Source organism: Gorilla gorilla, chromosome 9, assembly GCF_029281585.2.
Source record: "Gorilla gorilla gorilla isolate KB3781 chromosome 9, NHGRI_mGorGor1-v2.1_pri, whole genome shotgun sequence".
NCBI classification, from domain to species: Eukaryota; Metazoa; Chordata; class Mammalia; order Primates; family Hominidae; genus Gorilla; species Gorilla gorilla.
In genome coordinates, this window is record NC_073233.2 from 73,523,698 (window position 1) to 73,545,534 (window position 21,837).

Here is a 21,837-nt window from a genome sequence, read left to right on the forward strand (position 1 = left end):
TTTACGCTCGAACTTGCTTTAGTCCTGGACTCTGCGCACGCCCAAAGGGCACCCCTCGCGTCCTACCGCGCCATCACCTTTCTGCGCTTGCGCATTCATGCCGTCAAGTTTTCCTTTTCCGGGTCCCAATTGGAACCGTTGGGCGCATGCGCCACTGCAGGCTGGCGGTTCGCGGCTCCTTCTTCCGGCCTCCTCCTTAGGCCGGCACCAGCAGAAGCCGGGCGAGCGCGGAGCCCCAAGCGAGTGACCTGCGACCCCGAAAGTGGGCCCCAGATCCTGGGGTTCTCCCTGGTCCGGAGACTAGGGAGCTGTCGCCTGCACCCCGGGAGCACCCACCCCACGCCCACCTCTGGATGCCGCCGACGGGTGCCCGGCCCGTGCCCCGCGCCTGCCTGCCGGCTCGGTCCCTCGGAGCAATTCTGGGCCTGGAGTGGGGACCCGGACCCCGCCCCTGATGCAGCCCCACCCCCGCGTCCGGGCCTTGCACCGCTGACTGTCCCGGCCGGCCCCGCCCCCTGCTCGCACCCTCGCGCGGCCGAGCCCCCCTCCCCCGCTGGGGGAGGCCATGGCGTGAGCGTGAGGCCGGGCCCCGGGGCCCTCAGGCGCCAGACGGGGCATGGGCCGGGGGCCGCCCCCATGAGGGTCCCGGGAGGGGGGCGCGGGCAGCAGCGGCGGGGCCATGGGGTCGCAGGTGTTGCAGATCCTGCGCCAGGGGGTGTGGGCCTCGCTCACCGGCGGTTGGTTCTTCGACCCGCACCAGAGCACCTTCTCCAACTGCTTCCACCTCTATGTCTGGATCTTCCTGCTCATCTTTCCCTTCTTGCTGTACATGGTGAGACGCTACGGCCACCTGTAACTCCAGCCGGGAGAGGGAGGGCAGCCTGGCAGGGATTCGGGGCAGTGCCCTGGGCTCTGGGACGTGGAGAGAGAGGAATCACTGCAGAGTTTGGGTCTGTGTGGAAGAGGGGCCAAAGTCTTCCTTTCTTGGATCGAGTGACCTTGAACCCTACACCTAATCTCATCTAGCTAAGCAGAATACAGAGCCCTTTGCCGAGGTCTGTGTACTGGTTGTGTGGAGAGGTGATAAAATTTTCTTGTGAGTCTGTGAATCCCAGCTATGATGTTGATGGCAGGTACATCCTGTGGGGGCGAGGCTTTGTGAAAAGGGACCTGGCTTACTTTCATCTTCAGGTCCTGCCTCCCAGCTTGATGGTGGCCGGCGTGTACTGCCTCGTGGTGGCTGTCATCTTTGCTACTATCAAGACTGTCAATTATCGGCTTCATGCCATGTTTGACCAGGGCGAGATCGTGGAGAAGCGCAGCTCTACCATGGGGGAGCTGGAGGAAGAGCCTGCCCAGGGGGACAGCAATCCACCCAGGTGGGTGGGGTAGGGGCTGTGCTGGGGATTGAGGGTTTTTGGTGCCTGGGCCGGAACCTTGCAGGGTGGAGTAGGGGCTTAGGGAACATTGGCTCTCTGAGTGATTGTGAACACTTGTCCTGTGTTAGCCCTGGAATTGTAAAGTGATTTCTGAAGAAGAAGCAGTGACAAAGATGGGAGGAAGTAGCATACACAGAGGAGAGGTTAGCTCAAAGCTGCTGCTCTTTTTCACTGCCAGGGACCCCGGAGTGGAGATGACAGTGTTCCGGAAAGTCAGTTCCACACCCCCGGTGCGCTGCAGCTCCCAGCACTCTGTGTTTGGCTTCAACCAGGTCTCGGTGAGTGGGCCTGGACCTCAGCTTGTCCTCCTGTTCCTCTGCGAGCCAGTCCCTACTGTGGGTGCATCCTGAGCCTACTTCTTGCCTTGTTTGTTCCTTCACGGCTCTCTCTGTCTACTCAGGAGCTGCTGCCCCGAATGGAGGACTCTGGGCCCCTTAGAGGTAGGTGGCTGCTCTTCAGGGTTGGAGCATAGTGCTGTGGAACAGGGGCTGGCGTGCTGTGCCAGGGGGTCCTGCTGACACCTCTGGGGCCATGGTTGCAGACATCAAGGAGCTGGTGCGGGAGCAGGGCAGCAACAATGTGATCGTGACTTCTGCCGACCGAGAGATGCTGAAGCTCAGCTCGCAGGAGAAACTGAGTGCGTGGGCCTCATGGGGCCGAGGCTTGTGGGCTAGACCAGCTGTTTCGTCGTTGAATCCCCTCAACTTTGGCTCCATCCTGGGTCTCCTCTGTATTCCTCTGTGGGACCTCCCCAGTGTGCTGCTGTGGCTGGGCTCTCAGGGAAAGTACAGGGCATGAGACCTCCCTTAACCACTAGTTTTTTTTGCAGAAAACCCTTTTTTCATTTTCTGTCTCCCTTTCTTTTGGCAGTTGGAGACCTTCCCCAGACGCCTCCAGGGGCTGTCCCAGAACCCTCTCTTCCCAGTACAGACTCTTCAGAGCCTTCTCCCCTGGCTGGAGATGGAGCGCCCTGGAGTGGGAGCAGCATGGCTGACACTCCCATGAGCCCCCTGCTGAAGGGGAGCCTCAGCCAGGAGCTGAGCAAGAGCTTCCTGACCCTGACCCGGCCTGACCGGGCCCTGGTGAGGACCAGCAGTCGACGGGAACAACGCAGGGGGGCAGGTGGCTATCAGCCCCTTGACCGGCGGGGCTCAGGGGAGCCCACGCCCCAGAAAGCCGGCTCCTCAGACTCCTGCTTCAGCGGCACTGACAGGGAGACATTGAGCAGCTTCAAGAGTGAGAAGACCAACTCCACCCATCTGGACAGTCCCCCAGGGGGGCCAGCCCCTGAGGGCAGCGACACAGACCCACCCTCTGAGGCTGAGCTGCCTGCCTCACCAGACGCCGGGGTCCCCTCAGATGACACGCTGCGTTCCTTTGACACGGTCATTGGAGCAGGGACGCCACCGGGCCTGGCTGAGCCGCTCCTGGTCGTGCGGCCCAAGGACTTGGCCCTGCTACGGCCTAGCAAACGGCAGCCACCCCTGCGAAGACACTCTCCACCTGGCCGTGCGCCTCGACGGCCCCTGCTTGAAGGTGGGGGCTTCTTTGAGGATGAAGACACCAGTGAGGGCAGTGAACTGAGCCCAGCCTCCAGTCTCCGATCGCAGCGCCGCTATAGTACTGACAGCTCCTCTTCTACTTCCTGCTACTCCCCTGAGAGCTCCCGGGGTGCAGCAGGGGGACCCCGGAAGCGGAGGGCCCCCCATGGGGCTGAGGAGGGAACTGCTGTGCCCCCCAAGCGGCCATATGGGACCCAGCGGACGCCTAGTACCGCCAGCGCTAAAACACATGCCCGTGTGCTGAGCATGGATGGGGCTGGGGGTGATGTTCTGAGGCCCCCACTGGCTGGCTCCAAGGCAGAGCTGGAGGCCCAGGTTGGGGTGGAGCAGGCTGCTAGCGAGCCTGTTGTGCTGCCTGCTGAGGCGCGAAGGGGACCCGCTGCCAACCAGCCCGGCTGGCGGGGGGAGCTGCAGGAGGAAGGTGCTGTGGGGGGAGGTGAGTGCTTGCTCTAGAGGCAGGGGCTGGGAGACGTGAGCTACGGGCTTGGGGTTGGGCAAAGGGCAGGTAAGAATGGACCTGGTCAGTGTCAGCTCAGCCTCTGTCGTAGGCAGCAGATGGACGTGGGACTGGTGGTGATTGACATTGTCTGCCAAACCTCTTAGACATGGGGCTCAGCCACCTGGCTCCACATCCTTGATTAGCACCTGAGTCTCTGTCCCCTGAGGACTCTCATCATCCACACTCATCCTCCCACCACCAGTGGGGTGGGGCAGGGCCGATCAGTGTCATCCTTGTTTGCAAGTAACGAAACTGAGCATGGGGCTGTGTGACCTGGCTGGGCCTCAGAGCCGGGGCGTGGTTGTACTAGGCCTTTAGCTCCCTGGCGGAACACCATCCCCAGCCTTACTCCCCCAGCCCTGTCTGAGCATCTGTCACTTACATTTGGGGGCCTCTCTCTGGGCAGCGGCCGAGGAGACTGGCAGGCGGGACCGCTCAAGCAGTGTGAGGCGGACCCAGGCCATTCGGAGACGCCACAATGCAGGCAGCAACCCCACCCCTCCAGCCTCTGTCATGGGCTCGCCGCCCAGGTGAGCACCTTGCCAGCTGGGCCGAGGGGCACCGGGGGCCGGGGAGGGCCCGCAAGCTCTAGCTGGCGCTGACCTGGGGCTGACCCTCTCCAGCAGCCTGCAGGAGGCTCAGCGGGGCCGGGCTGCCTCCCACTCCCGGGCGCTGACGCTGCCCTCTGCGCTGCATTTCGCCTCTTCACTGTTGCTCACCCGGGCCGGTGCCAATGTGCATGAGGCCTGCACCTTTGATGACACCTCTGAGGGTGCTGTGCACTATTTCTACGATGAGAGCGGTGAGCCTTTCCCAAGCCCGGCGGCCCGGTGCCTCCCCGCCTTCCCCCAACAGCCTGAGTCCTCCCAGCAGTGGTGCTCGCTCGGCCCTGTGGCAGGTACACTGCTAATGCTGCCAGACATCATCTTGCAGCCTCTTTGAGGCACGGTGTCTCTGTCATCTTTTGCTCTGCTGATGAGGAAACAGAGGCTCAGCTAACAGTACAGGGGAGATCTAAAGCTAGGACAGGTGACTGCCGCGCCCAGGCTCTTGACCTATAGGCCCTTTCCTCTCCAGAGGCTGGGCTGCCCTCTCAGAGGACACAGCACAGGGTTCTACCTCATTTGATGGGTCTGGTGCCCACGTGAGCCGGGCCTTGGTGCTCCTGTCTCTGCCACGCTGCCTCATCTCCCATACCCTGCCCCAGGTGTGCGGCGTTCCTACACCTTTGGCCTGGCTGGAGGCGGCTACGAGAACCCTGTAGGGCAGCAAGGGGAGCAGACAGCTAATGGAGCCTGGTGAGTTCCCAAGCCTGGCCTCCCAAGCCATTGTCTTGGTGGCCTGCATCTCTGGGAAGTTCCCTGAGCCTGGAGTTTGCTCTCTTCCTGCTGGGCTTGGGCAGGGGCAGCTCAGACCTGCAGGGAGAGGATGGGGAGCAGCAAAGGACAGACCTCCTGGGGTCCCTGGCTTCATGACACTCCGGGCAGGAAGTTTCTAGGAAGCCCAGGGCACAGCCTCGACACTCGGGCCAGGGTCTGGGAGGGAGGCACTTCTGCCACCTGACCCCAGCACTTGTCCCTTGGGCCCTGGTTGGTCTCGGCACAGACAGCCCTACCTGCCTGGCCTTGGCCTCGACCCCACCCAGCCCCAGGGCTCGCCCGTGGGGGGATCCTGATGGCTGCTGTTCTCACAGGGACAGACACTCGCATTCCTCCAGCTTCCACTCGGCTGATGTCCCTGAGGCTACAGGCGGCCTGAACCTGCTGCAGCCGAGGCCTGTGGTTCTGCAGGGCATGCAGGTGCGCCGGGTGCCCCTGGAGATCCCGGAGGTGAGGAGCAGCCAGGGAAGGGCCGTGCTAGTGGGGCGTGACGGGGCGGGCAGATCACTGAGTCCGGCCTGCATAGAGAGCTTGCCCAGGCGCCCCAGGAGGGACGGGCAGTGCTGAGTGAGCGCTCCAGGGGCCCTACTGTGTCTGTCCTGATCTTTGATGTTGGCAGAGACTCTGGGTCTGAATGGCTGGAGAAGTCATTTATTTGCGTATTACGAATTCCTCTGGAGTACATTCCTAACTCTGGAGGGGCCCACAGTGAACAGGGGCCACGGGTGTTAATGATGATACTTGCGGAAGTGGCAGTGTTCTGTTGGCAAGCAGGGATCCTGTGGTGACTGTGCTGCCCTGCATACACTGTGCACGTGTGGCTGCTGGCGTGCTCTCTGTTAACGCTTCCTGTCTCAGTATAGTCATTACCAGTGCTCTTCGCTCTTAAGAATATCACAGTTTGGACAGTAGATTTATATAGTTAATCTATTAACACCAGAAGCGCTAAAAATGCATGAAACGCCATCTCAGAGCTTAAAGAATGATCATAAAAGGGTATCCGGCACCTGACCCTCAAGGCCACAGATAGGTTGGGCAGCCCCCAGAAGCTCCCACCTGCCCGCTTCTGGTTCATTTCTTCCGTGTAACCATGTGGGGTGGAAGCGTGGCCGGCGGCCGCCTCCGGAGGCAAGGGTTGCGCGCCTCTGGCTCGCCATTTTATCCTTGGAGCCCAGGGCAGGGCCGGGCCCATAGCTGGGGCCCCACAAGTGCTTGTTGAGTGAAGGATACAACAAATGAGAGAAGTCAAGTCATGTGCCCAGGGCCTCAGGGCTGGCATTGGCACCTAGGCCTGTCCTCAAGGCTGAGCCCTGCATGCACGCTCGGATGGGGTAGTCAGAGTGACAGTGACAGGCCCTGTCTGGGAGGAGGGTAGCATTTGTGCCAGGTCCCAAAGGACAAGTGGACTTCCTTGAGCTTCAGAAGAGGTGGGAGAGTTTGCCTGACTGGGGAAGACAGGCGTGGGAGCGGGTGACTCTAGGCAGCCCCTGCAGCCATTGGGCGACGTCCTGGGAACCTGGAGAGAGGAGGAGCCCTTTGGGATGAAGGGTTCGGGTGGGGTCCAGGGCCGCTAGACAGGGGACTTTATGTGCTGATGGAAATGGTCAACCAGACCGGTGTGCTGAAGGGGGGTAACAGTAGACCGTGTGGGGGGTGGCGGGGCTGACGGCCGCGGCTGTGGGGACTGCAGTTTGACCTGCTGGACCAGGACTCCCTGCACGAATCCCAGGAGCAGACACTGATGGAAGAAGCGCCACCCCGGGCCCAGCATAGTTACAAGTACTGGCTTCTCCCTGGCCGCTGGACCTCTGTGCGCTATGAGCGGCTTGCCCTGCTGGCTCTGCTGGACCGGTGAGTGTCCCGCGGCCTTGGCCCCCAATTCTTGGAAAGCCCCTGGACCTTGGCTCCCCAGACTCTGTACCTGTGGAGGCAGTCATGGCAGCAGAGAGCCTGACTCGGGGGAAGCTGAGGGCCTGTCGTTGGCTGGAGTCTGCAGTGGTGGTTTCTATGGTTCATTTGTGGTGTAAAGGGGTGGCGAAGTGGGTGGTGCTGTATTAAATCTGTCTATTCCAAAGTCCTGCTGAGAAAAAAAACTTTTTTTGAGACGGAGTCTCTCTCTGTCGTCCAGGCTGGAGTGCAGTGGCATGATCTCGGCTCACTGCAAGCTCCGCCTCCTAGGTTCACGCCATTCTCCTGCCTCAGCCTCCTGAGTAGCTGGGACTACAGGTGCCCGCCACCACACCTGGCTAATTTTTGTATTTTTTTTTTTTAGTAGAGATGGGGTTTCACAGTGTTAACCAAGATGGTCTTGATCTCCTGACCTCGTGATCTGCCCGCCTCGGCCTCCCAAAGTGCTGGGATTACAGGCGTGAGCTACCGCGCCCGGCCATCCTATTCACTTTTTTTTTTTATTAGCTTCTGTTGATTTGAAAATCGAGTGCTGTAACCTAGAAAAGCTCACAGACCAGTTATCTCACCTTTCCCATTTCTCAGAGGGGACACCGAGTCCCAGAAAATCCAATAGAGAAGTCAGATGACTTCTACCCATTGTAGAGAACTTGGGCCTAGAGCCCATGTGGCTTCCCATCCATCTGGGTTTCTCTAGGCACAGGGACTGGGTGCTGGTCCCATGTGCATAGCGTGGCACGCCCGAGGCTGCATGCATGATGTAGCCACGTGCAGTTAACTCAGTCTCAGCTGGGGATGGATGAATCCCGGGAGTAATGGCACCCTGAGCTCTCAGCCCTCAATGTCCAGAGCAGGCAAAGATTGGGAAGGAGAGAGCAATACAATGGTCGCTGGAGCAGGGGCTGCTGGGCCGCGTCTTCGCAAAGTTATAGGTGTTCGCATCTTCAGAGGACAAGGGTCTGGCATGGGCACGGTCCCAGAGCTGGGCCTTTAGGGCAAGATCCATCTTCCCCACTGCCCCACTGGAAGGTGAGGCAGGACGGGCACGCCCTGACTAGGCTGTCCCTGCAGGACGCGGGGAGTGCTGGAGAACATCTTCGGCGTGGGCCTGAGCAGCCTTGTGGCCTTCCTGGGCTACCTGCTGCTGCTCAAGGGCTTCTTCACTGACATCTGGGTCTTCCAGTTCTGCCTGGTCATCGCCTCCTGCCAGTACTCCTTGCTGAAGGTCAGGCCCGGCTTTCTGTGTTTCCTTCCCCACCCGACTTTTCCCAAGATTGCCCTTCCCACAACTCCAGTTTTAAGGAGTATAAGCTGAAAAGTAGATAATTTGTCTAAGGTTCCCTAGAGCTGGCCAGCTCTTTTACAAGCAAGAAAACTGAGGCTCAGGACAGTTCGGGGGCCTGACCTGGTCACTCATAACTGCCTAGTGGTGGAGCTGAACAGGTCCGGGGCCTCTGACCATCCCGTGGGCATCGGCTCTAGTTGCCAACGTAGCCCTGTCTCTTCCAGAGCGTGCAGCCTGATGCGGCGTCCCCCATGCACGTGAGTACCCATGGAGCAGCGCCTCTGGCCAGGAGGCCCCGGGAGGGGCTGAGACCAGGTGGGGAGGAGGGTAGGGCATGGAGGGCTGGGGCTCCCTCACCACCCCCATCGCCCCCACCTGGCCAGGCTCTCCAGCTTGGACCCAGGGCCAGGCCTGGGGCCCTTGAGTGTGTGCATGTGTCAGAGGTGTGGCCAGTCGGGGAGACCCGGCTCCTCATGGGCTGACCCCTCAGGGCCACAACTGGGTGATCGCGTACAGCCGTCCTGTCTACTTCTGCATCTGCTGTCTGCTCATCTGGCTGCTGGACGCCTTGGGCTCAGCTCAGCCCTTCCCACCTGTCTCCCTCTACGGCCTCACGCTCTTCTCTGCCTCCTTCTTCTTCTGTGCCCGAGACGTGGCCACTGGTGAGGCTGGGGCAGGGATGAGGTGGCCCAGGAGAGTGAGTCCCTGAGGGTGGGCCGCGGGAAGCCAGCAGGCTGACCAGGCCTTCGTGTCCCCTCCCTGCCAGTGTTCACCCTGTGCTTCCCCTTCGTCTTCCTCCTGGGCCTCCTGCCCCAGGTCAACACCTGCCTCATGTACCTGCTGGAACAAATAGATATGCACGGCTTCGGGGGCACAGGTATGATGCCCACAGGTGGCTCAGGGGTGGGGCCCGTGTGGAGGCCCAGGAGGGCCCTCGGATTGGGTCCTTGGCTCCACCCTTGCGGAACCTTCTCCTGCGTCTGTACTGCAGACTCAAGGTTTCTGCCTTCTCCCCTTTCCTTCCCTCCCCAGGCAAGTGGTTTAAATCTGAGAATCTTGGAAGCTCTGAAGACCGCTTGGGGCTTGGGGCAGCAGAGAACAATGGGCTGGGGGTGCCTTTCCAGGGAGGCCAGCCTCTGGGAGTTGAGGGGAAGCGCGGCTAGGGTTGAGGCGGGGTACCTGCAGGTGAGAGCTGGGCTGTACTTCTCCCTTCCACACAGCCGCCACCAGCCCGCTCACGGCAGTCTTCAGCCTCTCCCGCAGCCTGCTGGCTGCTGCCCTGCTCTACGGCCTCTGCCTTGGGGCCATCAAGGTAGGGGTGCCTTGCGAGGTGGGGGCATGCTGCAGTGTGTAAGGGTGGTTGGGGCGGGGCTGTGAACTGGGCTCAGCAGTGGCTTCTCACACGGGGGCAGCCCGGGCCCCATGCTTACCTCACCTCCCCTGACCAGCATGGATTCTCTCCCCAGACTCCGTGGCCAGAGCAGCACGTCCCTGTCCTCTTCTCAGTCTTCTGTGGCCTCCTGGTGGCGCTGTCCTACCACCTGAGCCGGCAGAGCAGCGACCCCACCGTGCTCTGGTGGGTGTGCTCCGGGTCGTGTGTTTGTGTCTGCCCAGTAGGGGTTTGTGGTCTGTGCATGTGCCCGTGACTGGGGCCGGGGGGAAGGAGGGGCGGCCTCCTCCTGACTCTTCCTCACCCCCAGGTCTCTGATCCGGAGCAAGCTCTTCCCTGAGCTGGAGGAGCGCAGCTTGGAGACAGCCCGGGCCGAGCCCCCGGACCCCTTGCCGGACAAGATGCGCCAGTCGGTGGTGAGGGGGCGGGGGGTGGGGGTCTGTGGGGAGGTGGTGACAGGTCCTGGGGGTCCTGGGAGGGGCATGTCCAGCCTGGGCTGCTGGGCAGCTGAGTGTCTCTCCTGGCCGGGCAGCTGAATGCCTCTCCTGGCCTTGCAGCGTGAGGTCTTGCACTCCGACCTGGTGATGTGTGTGGTGATCGCCGTGCTCACCTTTGCCATCAGCGCCAGCACCGTCTTTATTGCCCTGAAGGTTTGTGTGGCATGGGTTGCCGCTGCCTCTCGCTGTCTTGGCGGGAGCCTGCTCAATCTGAGCACCGTGGGCAGCCCCTCCCCGGCCTGTGCCGGGTGGCCCTCTGTGGTCCCTTGGCCTGCTCCCATCAGCTGAGCCTCTGGCTTCTCCCTCCTGCAGTCGGTGCTTGGTTTCGTGTTATACGCACTGGCTGGGGCCGTGGGCTTCTTCACACATTACCTGCTGCCACAACTCCGCAAACAGCTGCCCTGGTTCTGCCTGTCACAGCCCGTGCTGAAGCCGCTGGAGTACAGCCAGTATGAAGTGCGCGGTGAGTGCCCACCCCTGATGGCCACGCCTGGGCAGTGGTTCGGGCTGCAGCCTGGCTGGTGGGAGCTGTGGTCCTCTCGGCTCAGGAGTGCCAGCAGGGGGCACTCGCTGCCCACACTACCCTTTCTGCACCCTCCCTGCCCTCTGTCCGTGTTGCCCGGCTGCGCTCTCCACCGACTCCTCCTCGTGCCCTGCTGTGCCCTTCCCTTGCCTGCGTTGCCCTGGTCCTGCCCTCCTTCCTGTCTGTGAGAAGACGGAGAATTAGAACCCCAGGGCCCTGAAGGGATCTCTTGTCCAGAATTAAACACTGATCACCAGTGGACCAGAGCTGCCTGGAGCACATTTTCACTGGGCTGCGTAATGGTTTTTAAAAAATCCTGGAGCCTGTATTTTAGCATCTCGATTTGAGATATGAAGATCCATGTTTCTTGGGTTTTTCTTAAACGACAGAAGATTTTGCCTCCCAGACTAGCATCCCTCTGTGGCTACAACCAGCCTGAACCGAGGGGTCTGCCCTTTAGAAGGGCCCAGCTCACGGGCTCACTGTGCACTCAGGCCCTAGGCAGCCTGCTGTACGTGGGTGTTTGCGATTTCAGCATTGGCCTTGTTTTCACAGACAGCAGAGCAGAGCACCTGCCATAAAGCAAGCCTCGATGTGCTAAGTGGCATGTGGAGCCCTTGCCCTGCTGGGGCTCGCTGCTCCCATTTGAGCTGCCACAGATCAGCCCCTCCCCGCAGGGTCTCCGAGGAGTCAGGACCGCACAGCCTGCCCTCCTAGGGAAGGACTTCCTCAGGGAAGGCAGGCATGTGGAAGCCAGGTGCTGAGTCCTGGCCTCTCCGCACAGGTGCCGCCCAGGTGATGTGGTTTGAGAAGCTGTATGCTGGCCTGCAGTGCGTAGAGAAGTACCTCATCTACCCCGCCGTGGTGCTCAACGCCCTCACGGTGGACGCCCACACAGTCGTCAGCCACCCGGACAAGTACTGCCTCTAGTGAGGACCACCCCACCCTCAACGATCCCATCGTCCGCTTTCCCTTTTGATCTATGGGGAAACTGAGGCCTAGAGAGGGAATGAGTCATGTCTAAGGTTGTTTAGCAAGCTAAAGCAGGACCCCAGCTCCTGACACGCCATCCCAGGAAGTGGTTGCTTCTTCAAAGGCAAATGTGTTCCCACCACTCCCTTTGGAAGAGCAGAGACTAAGAGTCACGGGCCCAAAAGAGCAGGGACCAGCCCAGCAGAGCAGAGGCCAGGGGTTGCTCTCCGGCCAGAGTAGGCGAGGGATGGGACACCTATACCCACTGCCCCGGTCCCCTACCAAGCACCCGATGCCTGCCCCTTGCCCACAGCTGCCGGGCGCTGCTGATGACCATGGCTGGGCTGAAGCTGCTGCGCTCAGCTTTCTGCTGCCCCCCACAGCAGTACCTGACGTTGGCCTTCACCGTCCTGCTCTTCCACTTTGACTACCCGCGCCTCTCCCAGGGCTTTCTGCTTGACTACTTCCTCATGTCCCTGCTTTGCAGCAAGGTGAGTTGGTGGCTGTGGCCCAGACCCCAGGCTGTCCAATGGGAGCAGAGCCAACTTCTACCTGGGTGGGAAGAGAATTTCCTGAGGGCCTGTGGCCACCACTCTGTATCAGCCCCGTGGGCCTTTGCAGCAGCCTCTCAAGGAAGGGGTTACTTCCACCCTCTACAGAGAGGAAGCTGAGGCTGAAGGAGGTTGAGGGACTTGCCTCAGGCTTCCAGAGAATTGGTGGTCAGCCAGGATTTGAACCCAGGCCTGTCTGACCCCACGACCACCTCCTCAGAAATGGTTAGGGTAATCAGGACCTGGCGTTATCCTCTGGACGTGGACCTCTGAGTTCTGCGCTCTTTTGCCACCCTGGATCCAGAGCAGTCCGAGCTGAGTTTCAGAAGCCCCTAGTGCCTGGGCGTGTATAGGTGCTCTGCCGGCTGTGGCATTGCCACGGCTTGGGGGGCTCTTTGAACTAAGGAACCATGCTCCTGCACTCTACTGGAGGCCAGCAGTGGTACCTGGAACCCCAGGCAGGCCTGAGCCTTTTTCTCCCTCACGTGGACATTCTGTTCTTGTTTTCTGGCCTGGCCCAGGATGGCGGTCATCCACACTGCGTACCCTCTGAGGGCAGGGCCTGTGGCTGTCCTCAATTTTTAGTACTACAGTCTAGCTTCAGCCTCACCAGTGACCTAGTGGCATGACCTGAGGAAGTCATTTATCTTCACTGTCTTCACTGAACCTCAACTTTCCCATCTGTGAAATGGGGCCAGCAATAGGAATAAGAAGCTCACAGGGTACTTGTGTGAACTAAATGGCCACAGCCCCCTTTGAGCTCAGGCAGGGGTTGCTAATGGCATCAGGTGCCTTGAGCCATGTCCAGAGCACAAGGGCTGGCAGTGACCTTGAGCTTGGCCCCCGTGGGCCAAGCCAGTGCGATGACCCAAGCCTCTGAATGGGGCCTGGCATCCGGGGGCTTCCATGAGTGACCCTGCATGTCTTTTTTCTTCTCCCTGTTGGCCCTGCCAGCTGTGGGACTTGCTGTACAAGCTGCGTTTCGTGCTGACCTACATCGCGCCCTGGCAGATCACCTGGGGCTCGGCTTTCCACGCTTTTGCCCAGCCGTTTGCCGTGCCACGTATCCAGCCTGTGTTTGGGTGGGAGTGTGCAGGGAGGGCTATGGCCTGGGGCAGTGGGGGGTGGTGGGGGGCTGGGAGGTCCTGTTGCCCGCCGCCTCCTTGACTGTGGCTCAGACTCTGCCATGCTGTTCGTCCAGGCCCTGCTCTCGGGGCTCTTCTCCACGCCTCTCAACCCACTGCTAGGCAGTGCCGTCTTCATCATGTCCTACGCTCGGCCCCTCAAGTTCTGGGAGCGCGACTACAAGTGAGTCTCACAGGAGGCGGGAGCATGCCCAGCAGGGCAGGAAGGGAGAGGTTTGGAGCCCAGGCTGGAGGCCACCCACAGAGGGGCCCACAGCAGGTATGGGAGGGCTTGGTCACAGTGGGGACACATGAGGCGGCAGATCCGATGCGGGGAGAGCCTGCACCAGGCCAAGGCCTCAGGCTCACAGCTTGGGGATAGTGGGGTCTGGGGATGAGCTCAGCCTCCCAGCTTCCTGGCTATGTGTCCTGTGTGAGTCCCTTCATGTACCTGAGCCTCAGTCTCCTCATCTGCCTGCATAACGGGGCTGTCCTGGATGGCGCTGACCTTGTGGCACAGGGAGAGCGTGAGCAGGGTGCACCCTCTCTTCACCTTCTCGGCCAACCGCCTTGTTGCACTCTCTCCGAACAGCACTAAACGTGTGGATCATTCCAACACCCGCCTGGTCACACAGCTGGACCGGAACCCTGGTGTGTACCCAGCCATCCAAGGGGCTTTAGGGCAGGGCCTCCTTGGGGAGGGAGCCTCGCTAACTTGTCACTTTGTCTATTTGCCCGTCTGTTCTGGGTCTTAGGCGCTGATGACAACAACCTCAACTCCATCTTCTATGAGCACTTGACACGTTCGCTGCAGCACACGCTGTGTGGGGACCTGGTGCTGGGCCGCTGGGGCAACTATGGCCCTGGTGACTGCTTCGTCCTGGCCTCCGACTACCTCAACGCCCTGGTGCACCTCATCGAGGTTGGCAATGGCCTCGTCACCTTCCAGCTGCGTGGCCTTGAGTTCCGGGGTGAGCCACAGGACCAGGCTCGGGTGGGCAGGCACGGCTCGGGCCTGATGTGGGAGCTGTGTTCAATAGCACGTGCGAAGGAGGTCCAGTCCAGCTCTGTCCAGGCTGGCGGGTGGCCTTGGGCAAGGCACTCCTCCTCCCTGGGCCTGCGTTTCCCAGTCTGAGCAATGAGGTGGCAGGGTGTCTTGGCCAAGCCCTGTGCCTGCTCCAACTTTAGGTCCCAGTGACTCTACAGATCACTACAGTGAGGGCCTGGGCCTGGAGGTCTGAGTTCTCACACCCAGTCTGCTCTGTGGTCTCAGGCTTGGCCCATGGGTTGGGCGCCATGAGTGAGCCAGCTCCTTCCTCTCAGGAAGGCGTGTGTGTTGGATGCCTGAGAGTGCAGAGGGGCCAGACGGTGTCCCTGCTCCCTCCCGCCCTGCCCTTGGATGCTGGGAGTTGGGAGGAGAAAGGCAGGCGCTCCTTCGTGAATCTTGGCATCCAATAAGGTTGACTCCCCTGGCGTCCAGGGGGGTGAATGGCAGCAGGTCTCTGATGCCATGTTGGTCACTCTCCCAGGACAGGGCAGGTAGGGATTGTCCTAGCAGCCCCTGACTGCACACCCCTCCTCCACAGGCACTTACTGCCAGCAGCGCGAGGTGGAGGCCATCACTGAGGGTGTGGAGGAGGACGAGGGCTGTTGCTGCTGTGAACCTGGCCACCTGCCACGGGTCCTGTCCTTCAATGCAGCCTTTGGGCAGCGCTGGCTGGCTTGGGAGGTAACAGCCAGCAAGTACGTGCTGGAGGGCTATAGCATTAGTGACAATAATGCTGCCTCCATGCTGCAGGTTTTCGACCTCCGCAAGATCCTCATCACCTACTATGTCAAGGTACGGTGGGCAGGTGTGGCCGGGCAGCAGGGCCCTTGCGGGTGAGCGCTCGCTGACCAGAGGCCCCAGTACCCCCTTTCTGGGTTGTTGGGAGCCTGTTTTGTCCAAGGGAAGCTGAGGCCTCAGAGAGTTTAAGTGTCCCCTGAGGTGCCACTGCCAGACCTCAGGTTGCAGGGGCCTCTGTGCCCATATGGCTCTGATAGGTGCCCAGGCAAGGAAGGCTTGCTTTGGGCAGTGAGTATGGGGCAGCTGGGCAGTTGCAGAGGTCAGCCTTTGAAACCACCAGTCCCTGCCCCCAGCTCTCCCAGCACAGAGCAGTGGTAGAGCTAACAGTTGTCACGTTAACGATCGTCATGGGAGCAGCTGCTTGAGCAGTAGCATTTACCACGGGTGGGCGCTATGCTGGGCATCTCTCCTGAGCTGGGTGGAGTCCCCCACCCTTTGAGAGGGGCCCTGCTATCTCACAGATGTGGAAATTGGCTTGCAGAGGTTCCAGAATCTGAAGAAAATGGCCAAGCCAGGCCTTGAACCCAGGCTGGCCCTGAGCCACAGAGCTTTCCTGCCTTAGCCTGGGGGCTCTGAGCCAGGCCTGAGGATCTTGAGACCTCTTGGGGGTGGGAGGGGGTTGGTGAGGCAATGTGGGGTACATAAGGAGCCCTGGAATGGGGGTTCTGATCAGCCTGGAATGTTTCTTCCCTGTGTGCCTCAGCTTACCCCTTGAGAGTGGGGGTTATTGCAGTTCTCTGAGATGGCAGAAATGTTGAGGCTTGGCCAGGCGTGGTGGCTCATGCCTTTAATCCCAGCACTTTGGGAGGCCGAGGCAGGTGGATCACTTGAGGTCAAGAGTTTGAGACTAGCCTGGCCAATGTGGCGAAACCCCATCTCTACTAAAATACAAAATAATTAGCCGGGTGTGATGGCGGGCACTCGTAGTCCCAGCTACTTGGGACGCTGAGACAGGAGAATTGCTTGAACCTGGGAGGCAGAGGTTGCAGCAAGCCGAGATCGTGCTACTGCACTCCAGCCTGGGCAACAGAGCAAGACTGTCTCAAAAAAAAAAAAAGGAATTTTGAGGCTTGTGGTGCTCAGAATAAGGGTACTGGGAGTGGGGTGGCCTGCTGATCACCGTGCAGGCTCCCACGTGCCTTCTTAGGATCTACCCTGGCGCTCCCTGTGTTGGGCTCGGTGGGTGGCCTACTGGGGCCCAGGTGAGCCTGCCACCTGGGTTCTCTCTGGAGCAGTTTCACGAGGCCCTGGCTGTCCTTCTCCAAAGGAAATCCTGTCCACACCATATATCAGAGGAGCTGTCATCTGTCATTCCTTCTGCCCTCCCAGCCGCTCCTAGGCAAGGATTTGTGAGGCCACCCCCCTTTCATCAAGAAGGAGGCTGTGTCTAGAGACGGACATTCCCAGTCCCAGGTCACCCAGAGGTCATGGCCCGGTCCACCTTCCGGTCCCATCTTGAGAGAGGTGCCCTTGCCCAGGTTGCCCTGCTGTGCCTGCTAGGCTAGGGCCAGCAGGTTGAGATGCACCTGGCCAGGTCTCTTGTCCCATGGGGAAGCTGACTGGCCACATCTAAGGCTGCCTCAAAGGCTGGGCAGAATTTGAGTCTGGAGGAAGTGCTTGGAGGACCTGGGGTGGCTCCGCTGAGGATGTGGACCCAGGGTGAAGCTTGGAAGGACAAGTCAGGGCTGCCAGGGGTGGGGCAGGGGGAGGTGGGTGTGCTGGGGAGCCTGGTGCATCTGGGGAAGTGTCCCAGCTGCAGGGATAGGTCCTTTCCAGCCTTCGAGGTTGGCCAGTCGAGGCGGAGCCCCTCCTGTTAGCTTTGCCCTTCCCATGGGAGTTACTGGGCTCTCAGACCTGCTCCTGCAGCTGGGAAGGGCCACAAGAGCAGGAAAAGGCACTGTGGCTTGAGGCTGCACGGAGTCTGGGCAGTGCTTCCCGGGAAGCACCTTGGGCAGAGCCCAGCTCGCAGTGAGCGCTCACAGGCGGAGGGGCTGCTGGTATTGCCCCCCGTCTTCATTTTCTTCCTGAGATGACCGTGAGTGTTGTGTCAGAGAAAAGGATGGCGCTGGTGAAGGTTAACCAAGCACCTGATATGTGCCAGGCCAGCTCCTCTCCCTGTCCCTGAAGCTTTTCTTTTTTAAATTTTTTTTTGAAACAAGATCTCATTCTGTCACCCAGGCTGGAGTGCAGTGGTGCCATTTGGGCTCACTGCAGTGTCCACCTCCCAGGTTCAAGTAATCCTCCCACCTCAGCCTCCCAGGTAGCTGGGACTACAGGCATGCACCACCATGCCTGGCTAATTTTTGTATTTTTTGTAGAGATGGGGTTTTGCCATGTTGTCCAGGCTGGTCTTGAACTCCTGGGTTCAAGCGATCCTCCCACCTCCGCCTCCCGAAGTGCTGGGATCACAGGTGTGAGCCACCCTGTCTGGCCGAAGCTTTTCTTTTCTGGGTCTTTTTAGCAGCTCTGGTGGTGCCTGGATTGTAGAGGCGAGCTATGGGCAAGAAAGTCAGTCTGGAGCGGGTCTGCCCTGGCAAAGGGCCTGCCTCTTTAGCTCCATCTTAGGGTGGCACATGGAATCCCCATCACCTCACTGGCTGCCCTGCCGGCCTTAACCCGCCCGTGCATCCTGGCCATGCCAGCTACCTGTCTTCCAAAGCTCCTGTACTTTTGCCTGAGTCCCTGCTTATAACCAACAGGGCCTTTTAACAAGAGGTCCAGGAGCCCCCAGCTTTGGGTACCACATGTGCCCATGGCCTTTTTCTGAGGCGAGGCATGATGGCTGTCATGCTTCAGCTGCCTAAAGGGACCTGTGACCCAGGTGCTCTGAGGCAGGCCCACTACTTCAGCCTGCCCTTCCGGCCCCGAGATCTGGATCCCACAATGTCATGATGGGGAAGGTCCGGGGTTCAGGCAGCAGTTCAGTCTGTTCTGCCCCACTCGCTCCCCGCCCCCTGCCCATGTGACATCTGGATGCTCCCGCGCTCGGGGTTATGTTTGTGCAGGAACACCAGCTCCTGCTGCTACCTGGCCCACGGGCTGCACAGGCACTGAAGGTTCACCTGAGGGCCACACCATAGTGTCGGGGCCAGCCAGAGGCGGGTGGGGGACAGGGTTCAGGGCAGGTGGGGCCAGCTCCACCTTGATGACTTGGAAGCTGAGGTGGTAAATGTTGAGCGTGATGATCTTGTTCTCGTTGGGGGCTGCCATTTGTTTGAGCCTCAATTTCTCATACAAACGGGGCATATTCTAGGGCAGAGGCAGGCAGATGCTGCTTGTGAGTGCTAGCCCCAGCACAGGACTTCCTGCTCTGTAAGTGGGTGCTTCCTGGTGGCTTTGTCACTCCTCCCTGGCCTAGGGGAAGGAGCCAACTTGCCTGGTTGCTCTTGAGAGCTGAGATGGCTCTAGGAGCGGGGCATCCCAGAAAGCGGACTTCAGCTCAGTCTCGGGGAGGAGCCTCTGAACCTCCATGCTTTCTCCTCCAGTGGCCAGGGCCGGGACCCCGGCCTGACGCCTGCCCCTCCTCTCCCAGAGCATCATCTACTACGTGAGCCGCTCACCAAAGCTGGAGGTGTGGCTCAGCCATGAGGGCATCACGGCAGCCCTGAGGCCTGTGCGGGCGCCTGGCTATGCCGACTCAGATCCCACCTTCTCGCTGAGCGTGGATGAGGACTATGACCTCCGCCTGTCTGGCCTCTCGCTGCCCTCCTTTTGTGCCGTGCACCTCGAGTGGATCCAGTACTGCGCCTCCCGGCGCAGCCAGGTCAGGCTCCACTACCTGAGGCTGCCACCTGGGGCTGTGGGACCTGGGCTTCCCTGCTCCCCTTCTCCCCATTTGGTTTCCTCTCACTCTGAGCCTCCCTTGGCCTGAGCCCCAGCCCCCACTCCAAGGTCCCTGTCCCAGGTCTGAGCCGGGCTCTGGGACGGGGGTCCTTATGCCACAGCCCGTGGACCAGGATTGGAACTCCCCGCTGGTCACGCTGTGTTTTGGCCTGTGTGTGCTGGGCCGCCGGGCCCTGGGGACAGCCTCTCACAGCATGTCTGCAAGGTGAGTGCTCGGGTGTCCCGCGGGGCCTACTGCCGTCCCCACCCCACCTCTTCCACGAAGAGCACTGTGGTCTCTGGCCGCAGTGGCCACAGAAACTGCAGTGGCCCTTCCTGTTGGGGTACCTCTTCTCCCATAGGCAGGGCACTTCCTGGTCATGACCTTGCCTGCTCCTCAGTGCTCTGTGAGAGACATGGGCAGAGATTGGCCTCTTTGTCAAGATGGGGAAACTGAGGCTCAGCGTGAGGAAAGGCCTCTGCTTGGATCACTCTGAAGCCTTACCCCTGGGTCCTCGACACCCCTCTCTCCCCTCCCTGTTTTTCCTCCCACTTAGCCTGGAGCCCTTCCTCTACGGCCTGCACGCCCTGTTCAAGGGGGATTTTCGCATCACCTCCCCACGTGACGAGTGGGTCTTTGCCGACATGGACCTGCTTCACCGCGTTGTGGCGCCTGGGGTTCGCATGGCCCTCAAGCTTCACCAGGTTGGGGAGGGGTGTGCCCAGCAGCATGGGCAGGTGGGGGACGAAGCCTCTCTCCAGGGCAGGGGCCACTGACCCCTGTTCCCGTCTTCTCTACCAGGACCACTTCACGTCCCCAGATGAATATGAGGAGCCAGCAGCCCTATACGATGCCATTGCGGCCAACGAGGAGCGGCTGGTCATCTCACATGAGGGTGACCCGGCATGGCGCAGCGCCATCCTCAGCAACACGCCCTCCCTGCTGGCGCTGCGCCATGTCCTGGATGATGCCTCCGACGAGTACAAGATCATCATGCTCAACCGGCGCCACCTCAGCTTCCGAGTCATCAAGGTTGGGCCGACCCCACCTGCCCTAAACCCTGCCCCAAACCCCCTTGGGCCGGCCCCCTGACCCTGGCGTGTGGCTCTCAGGTGAACCGGGAGTGCGTGCGCGGCCTGTGGGCCGGGCAGCAGCAGGAGCTGGTGTTCTTGCGCAACCGCAACCCCGAGCGTGGCAGCATCCAGAATGCCAAGCAGGCGCTTCGCAACATGATCAACTCCTCCTGTGACCAGCCGCTGGGCTACCCCATCTACGTGTCGCCTCTCACCACCTCGCTGGCTGGCAGCCACCCCCAGCTACGGGCACTGTGGGGTGGCCCCATCAGCCTGGGTGCCATTGCCCGCTGGCTCCTGCGCAGCTGGGAGAGGTGAGGCCTCGGGAAGGGGTGACGTGTGGCGCGGGAGGAAGCTGAGGTGCAGTACGTCCCTCCTGGGTCTCAGAGGGAGGACGTGCTGGAGCCAGGGCTTGAATCCCGAGAGATGACCCCCTCCCAGAGCTGACCTGCCCCTCCTAGATGTCACCTTACCCCCAGAGCTGACAGTGGCCTTTAGTCATCAAGCACTGTTGACAACGCACCCTCAAAAGACTCTGCAAAGTAGGTGGCAGCTTCTTAGAGGGGAGGATCCTGGGGCTCAGAGGTGTTAGATGACTTGTCCTGGGGCTGAGGACTCATGCTTGTGAGGCCTCTGGCCTCAGCCGTGTCCCTCCTGATCCCTTTTCTACCTCTCCACCCCCAGGCTTCACAAGGGCTGTGGCGCCGGCTGCAATAGTGGCGGGAACGTGGATGATTCAGACTGTAGTGGGGGTGGTGGCCTGACCTCCCTCAGCAATAACCCCCCCGTGGCACACCCCACACCTGAGAACACGGCAGGTGAGCAGGCAAGGCTGGGCTGAACCCGTGGGTGAGGAGTGCAGCCCAGCTGAGGTCTCTGCTGTCTTATCTGTCTCCTACAGGCAATGGTGACCAACCCCTCCCACCAGGCCCTGGCTGGGGGCCGCGGTCCTCCCTGAGTGGCTCTGGTGATGGGCGGCCCCCACCTTTGCTGCAGTGGCCTCCCCCTCGGCTCCCTGGACCACCCCCTGCATCGCCTATCCCCACAGAGGGTCCCCGGACCTCACGGCCCCCTGGCCCGGGTCTCCTCAGTTCTGAGGGCCCCAGTGGGAAGTGGAGCCTGGGGGGCCGGAAGGGGCTGGGAGGATCTGACGGGGAGCCAGCCTCAGGGAGCCCCAAAGGAGGTACCCCCAAATCTCAGGTAAGGCACCTGTGGGAGGGTTGGGTCCCAGAAGGCTAAGGCCTGCTCACCCGCCAACCTCTCTCCCCTCCCCCAGGCGCCTCTAGACCTCAGCCTCAGCCTCAGCCTCAGTCCCGATGTCAGCACTGAGGCCTCACCCCCCAGAGCTTCCCAGGACATTCCTTGCTTGGACAGCAGTGCCCCTGAGAGTGGCACACCTATGGGTGCCCTGGGCAACTGGCCTGCCCCTATTGAGGAGCGTGAGAGCCCGGCAGCCCAGCCCCTGCTGGAACACCAGTACTGAGCTACCTGGCGCCCACTGGACCTCCTCCTAGGATTCAGTAACAGACCTGCTCTGCTGCCTCTCTGCTGGACCACAGAACTGAGTGGCTTTGGCCTCCATGTCTGAACCCTGACCTTTGGCTGCCTTGGCCAGAGTACCAAAACTGAGTGACCCAGACCTCTGACCTTGACCCCTGATCTCTCTCATCCCCAGTCCAGGGCCTGGGCTCCCCAGATGGAGGCAGTCAGCCTCCCAGCCAGACCCTAAGAGCCAAACCATGGGCTGGTCCCACTTGGAGCCTGTGGCCAGGACCACCTCAGCCCCTGGGCCTGCACTGCCTGCAGGGGTGGCCCCCTTGGCCTGGACCTGGGGCCTGAATTGTGGGAAGGGTGGTTTCTTTCTTTCCTTTTTTTTTTTTTTTTTTGTTCTTTTTTTTTTTTTTTTTTTGTGCTTCGGAGACATCAGAATTAATAACACTATTTTTGATTTTGGTTGGCAGTTTCT

The 21,837-nt window shown here is 60.6% G+C and overlaps 1 protein-coding gene across 6 annotated transcripts; it reads left to right on the forward strand.

The window, feature by feature from the left end:
- Positions 1 to 675: 675 nt before the first annotated feature.
- PCNX3 (pecanex 3) lies at positions 676 to 21,824 on the forward strand. 6 transcript variants are annotated; one of them, XM_019036732.4, is made up of 35 exons: positions 676 to 832; positions 1,192 to 1,379; positions 1,618 to 1,717; positions 1,840 to 1,879; positions 1,981 to 2,076; positions 2,310 to 3,437; positions 3,907 to 4,030; positions 4,124 to 4,302; positions 4,708 to 4,798; positions 5,194 to 5,329; positions 6,570 to 6,730; positions 7,859 to 8,012; positions 8,297 to 8,329; positions 8,563 to 8,734; positions 8,839 to 8,949; positions 9,293 to 9,384; positions 9,539 to 9,648; positions 9,773 to 9,878; positions 10,020 to 10,112; positions 10,272 to 10,422; positions 11,267 to 11,411; positions 11,768 to 11,945; positions 12,960 to 13,068; positions 13,184 to 13,313; positions 13,722 to 13,780; positions 13,885 to 14,100; positions 14,716 to 14,969; positions 18,508 to 18,738; positions 18,920 to 19,023; positions 19,355 to 19,502; positions 19,600 to 19,830; positions 19,911 to 20,185; positions 20,556 to 20,689; positions 20,773 to 21,071; positions 21,148 to 21,824. In XM_019036732.4, exons 1-35 carry the CDS (start codon positions 680 to 682, stop codon positions 21,352 to 21,354), a joined length of 6,138 nt encoding a protein of 2,045 aa, XP_018892277.1. In that variant the 5' UTR covers positions 676 to 679; the 3' UTR covers positions 21,355 to 21,824. The 6 variants fall into 6 exon arrangements, with proteins under 6 accessions (XP_018892277.1, XP_055210481.1, XP_004051561.1 ...); XM_055354506.2 differs by having other exon boundaries at positions 6,588 to 6,730; XM_004051513.5 differs by having other exon boundaries at positions 6,609 to 6,730.
- Positions 21,825 to 21,837: the final 13 nt, after the last annotated feature.

What these genes read in the sequence shown, in the direction of transcription:
- PCNX3 (XM_019036732.4), top strand. Translation starts at nt 680, where the DNA reads ATGGGGTCGCAGGTGTTGCAGATCCTGCGCCAGGGGGTGTGGGCCTCG. An exon ending in CAGCCAGTATGAAGTGCGCG is followed by an intron (nt 10,423 to 11,266) that starts GTGAGTGCCCAC and finishes CTCTCCGCACAG; the next exon opens with GTGCCGCCCAGGTGATGTGG. An exon ending in TGTCCCTGCTTTGCAGCAAG is followed by an intron (nt 11,946 to 12,959) that starts GTGAGTTGGTGG and finishes TGGCCCTGCCAG; the next exon opens with CTGTGGGACTTGCTGTACAA.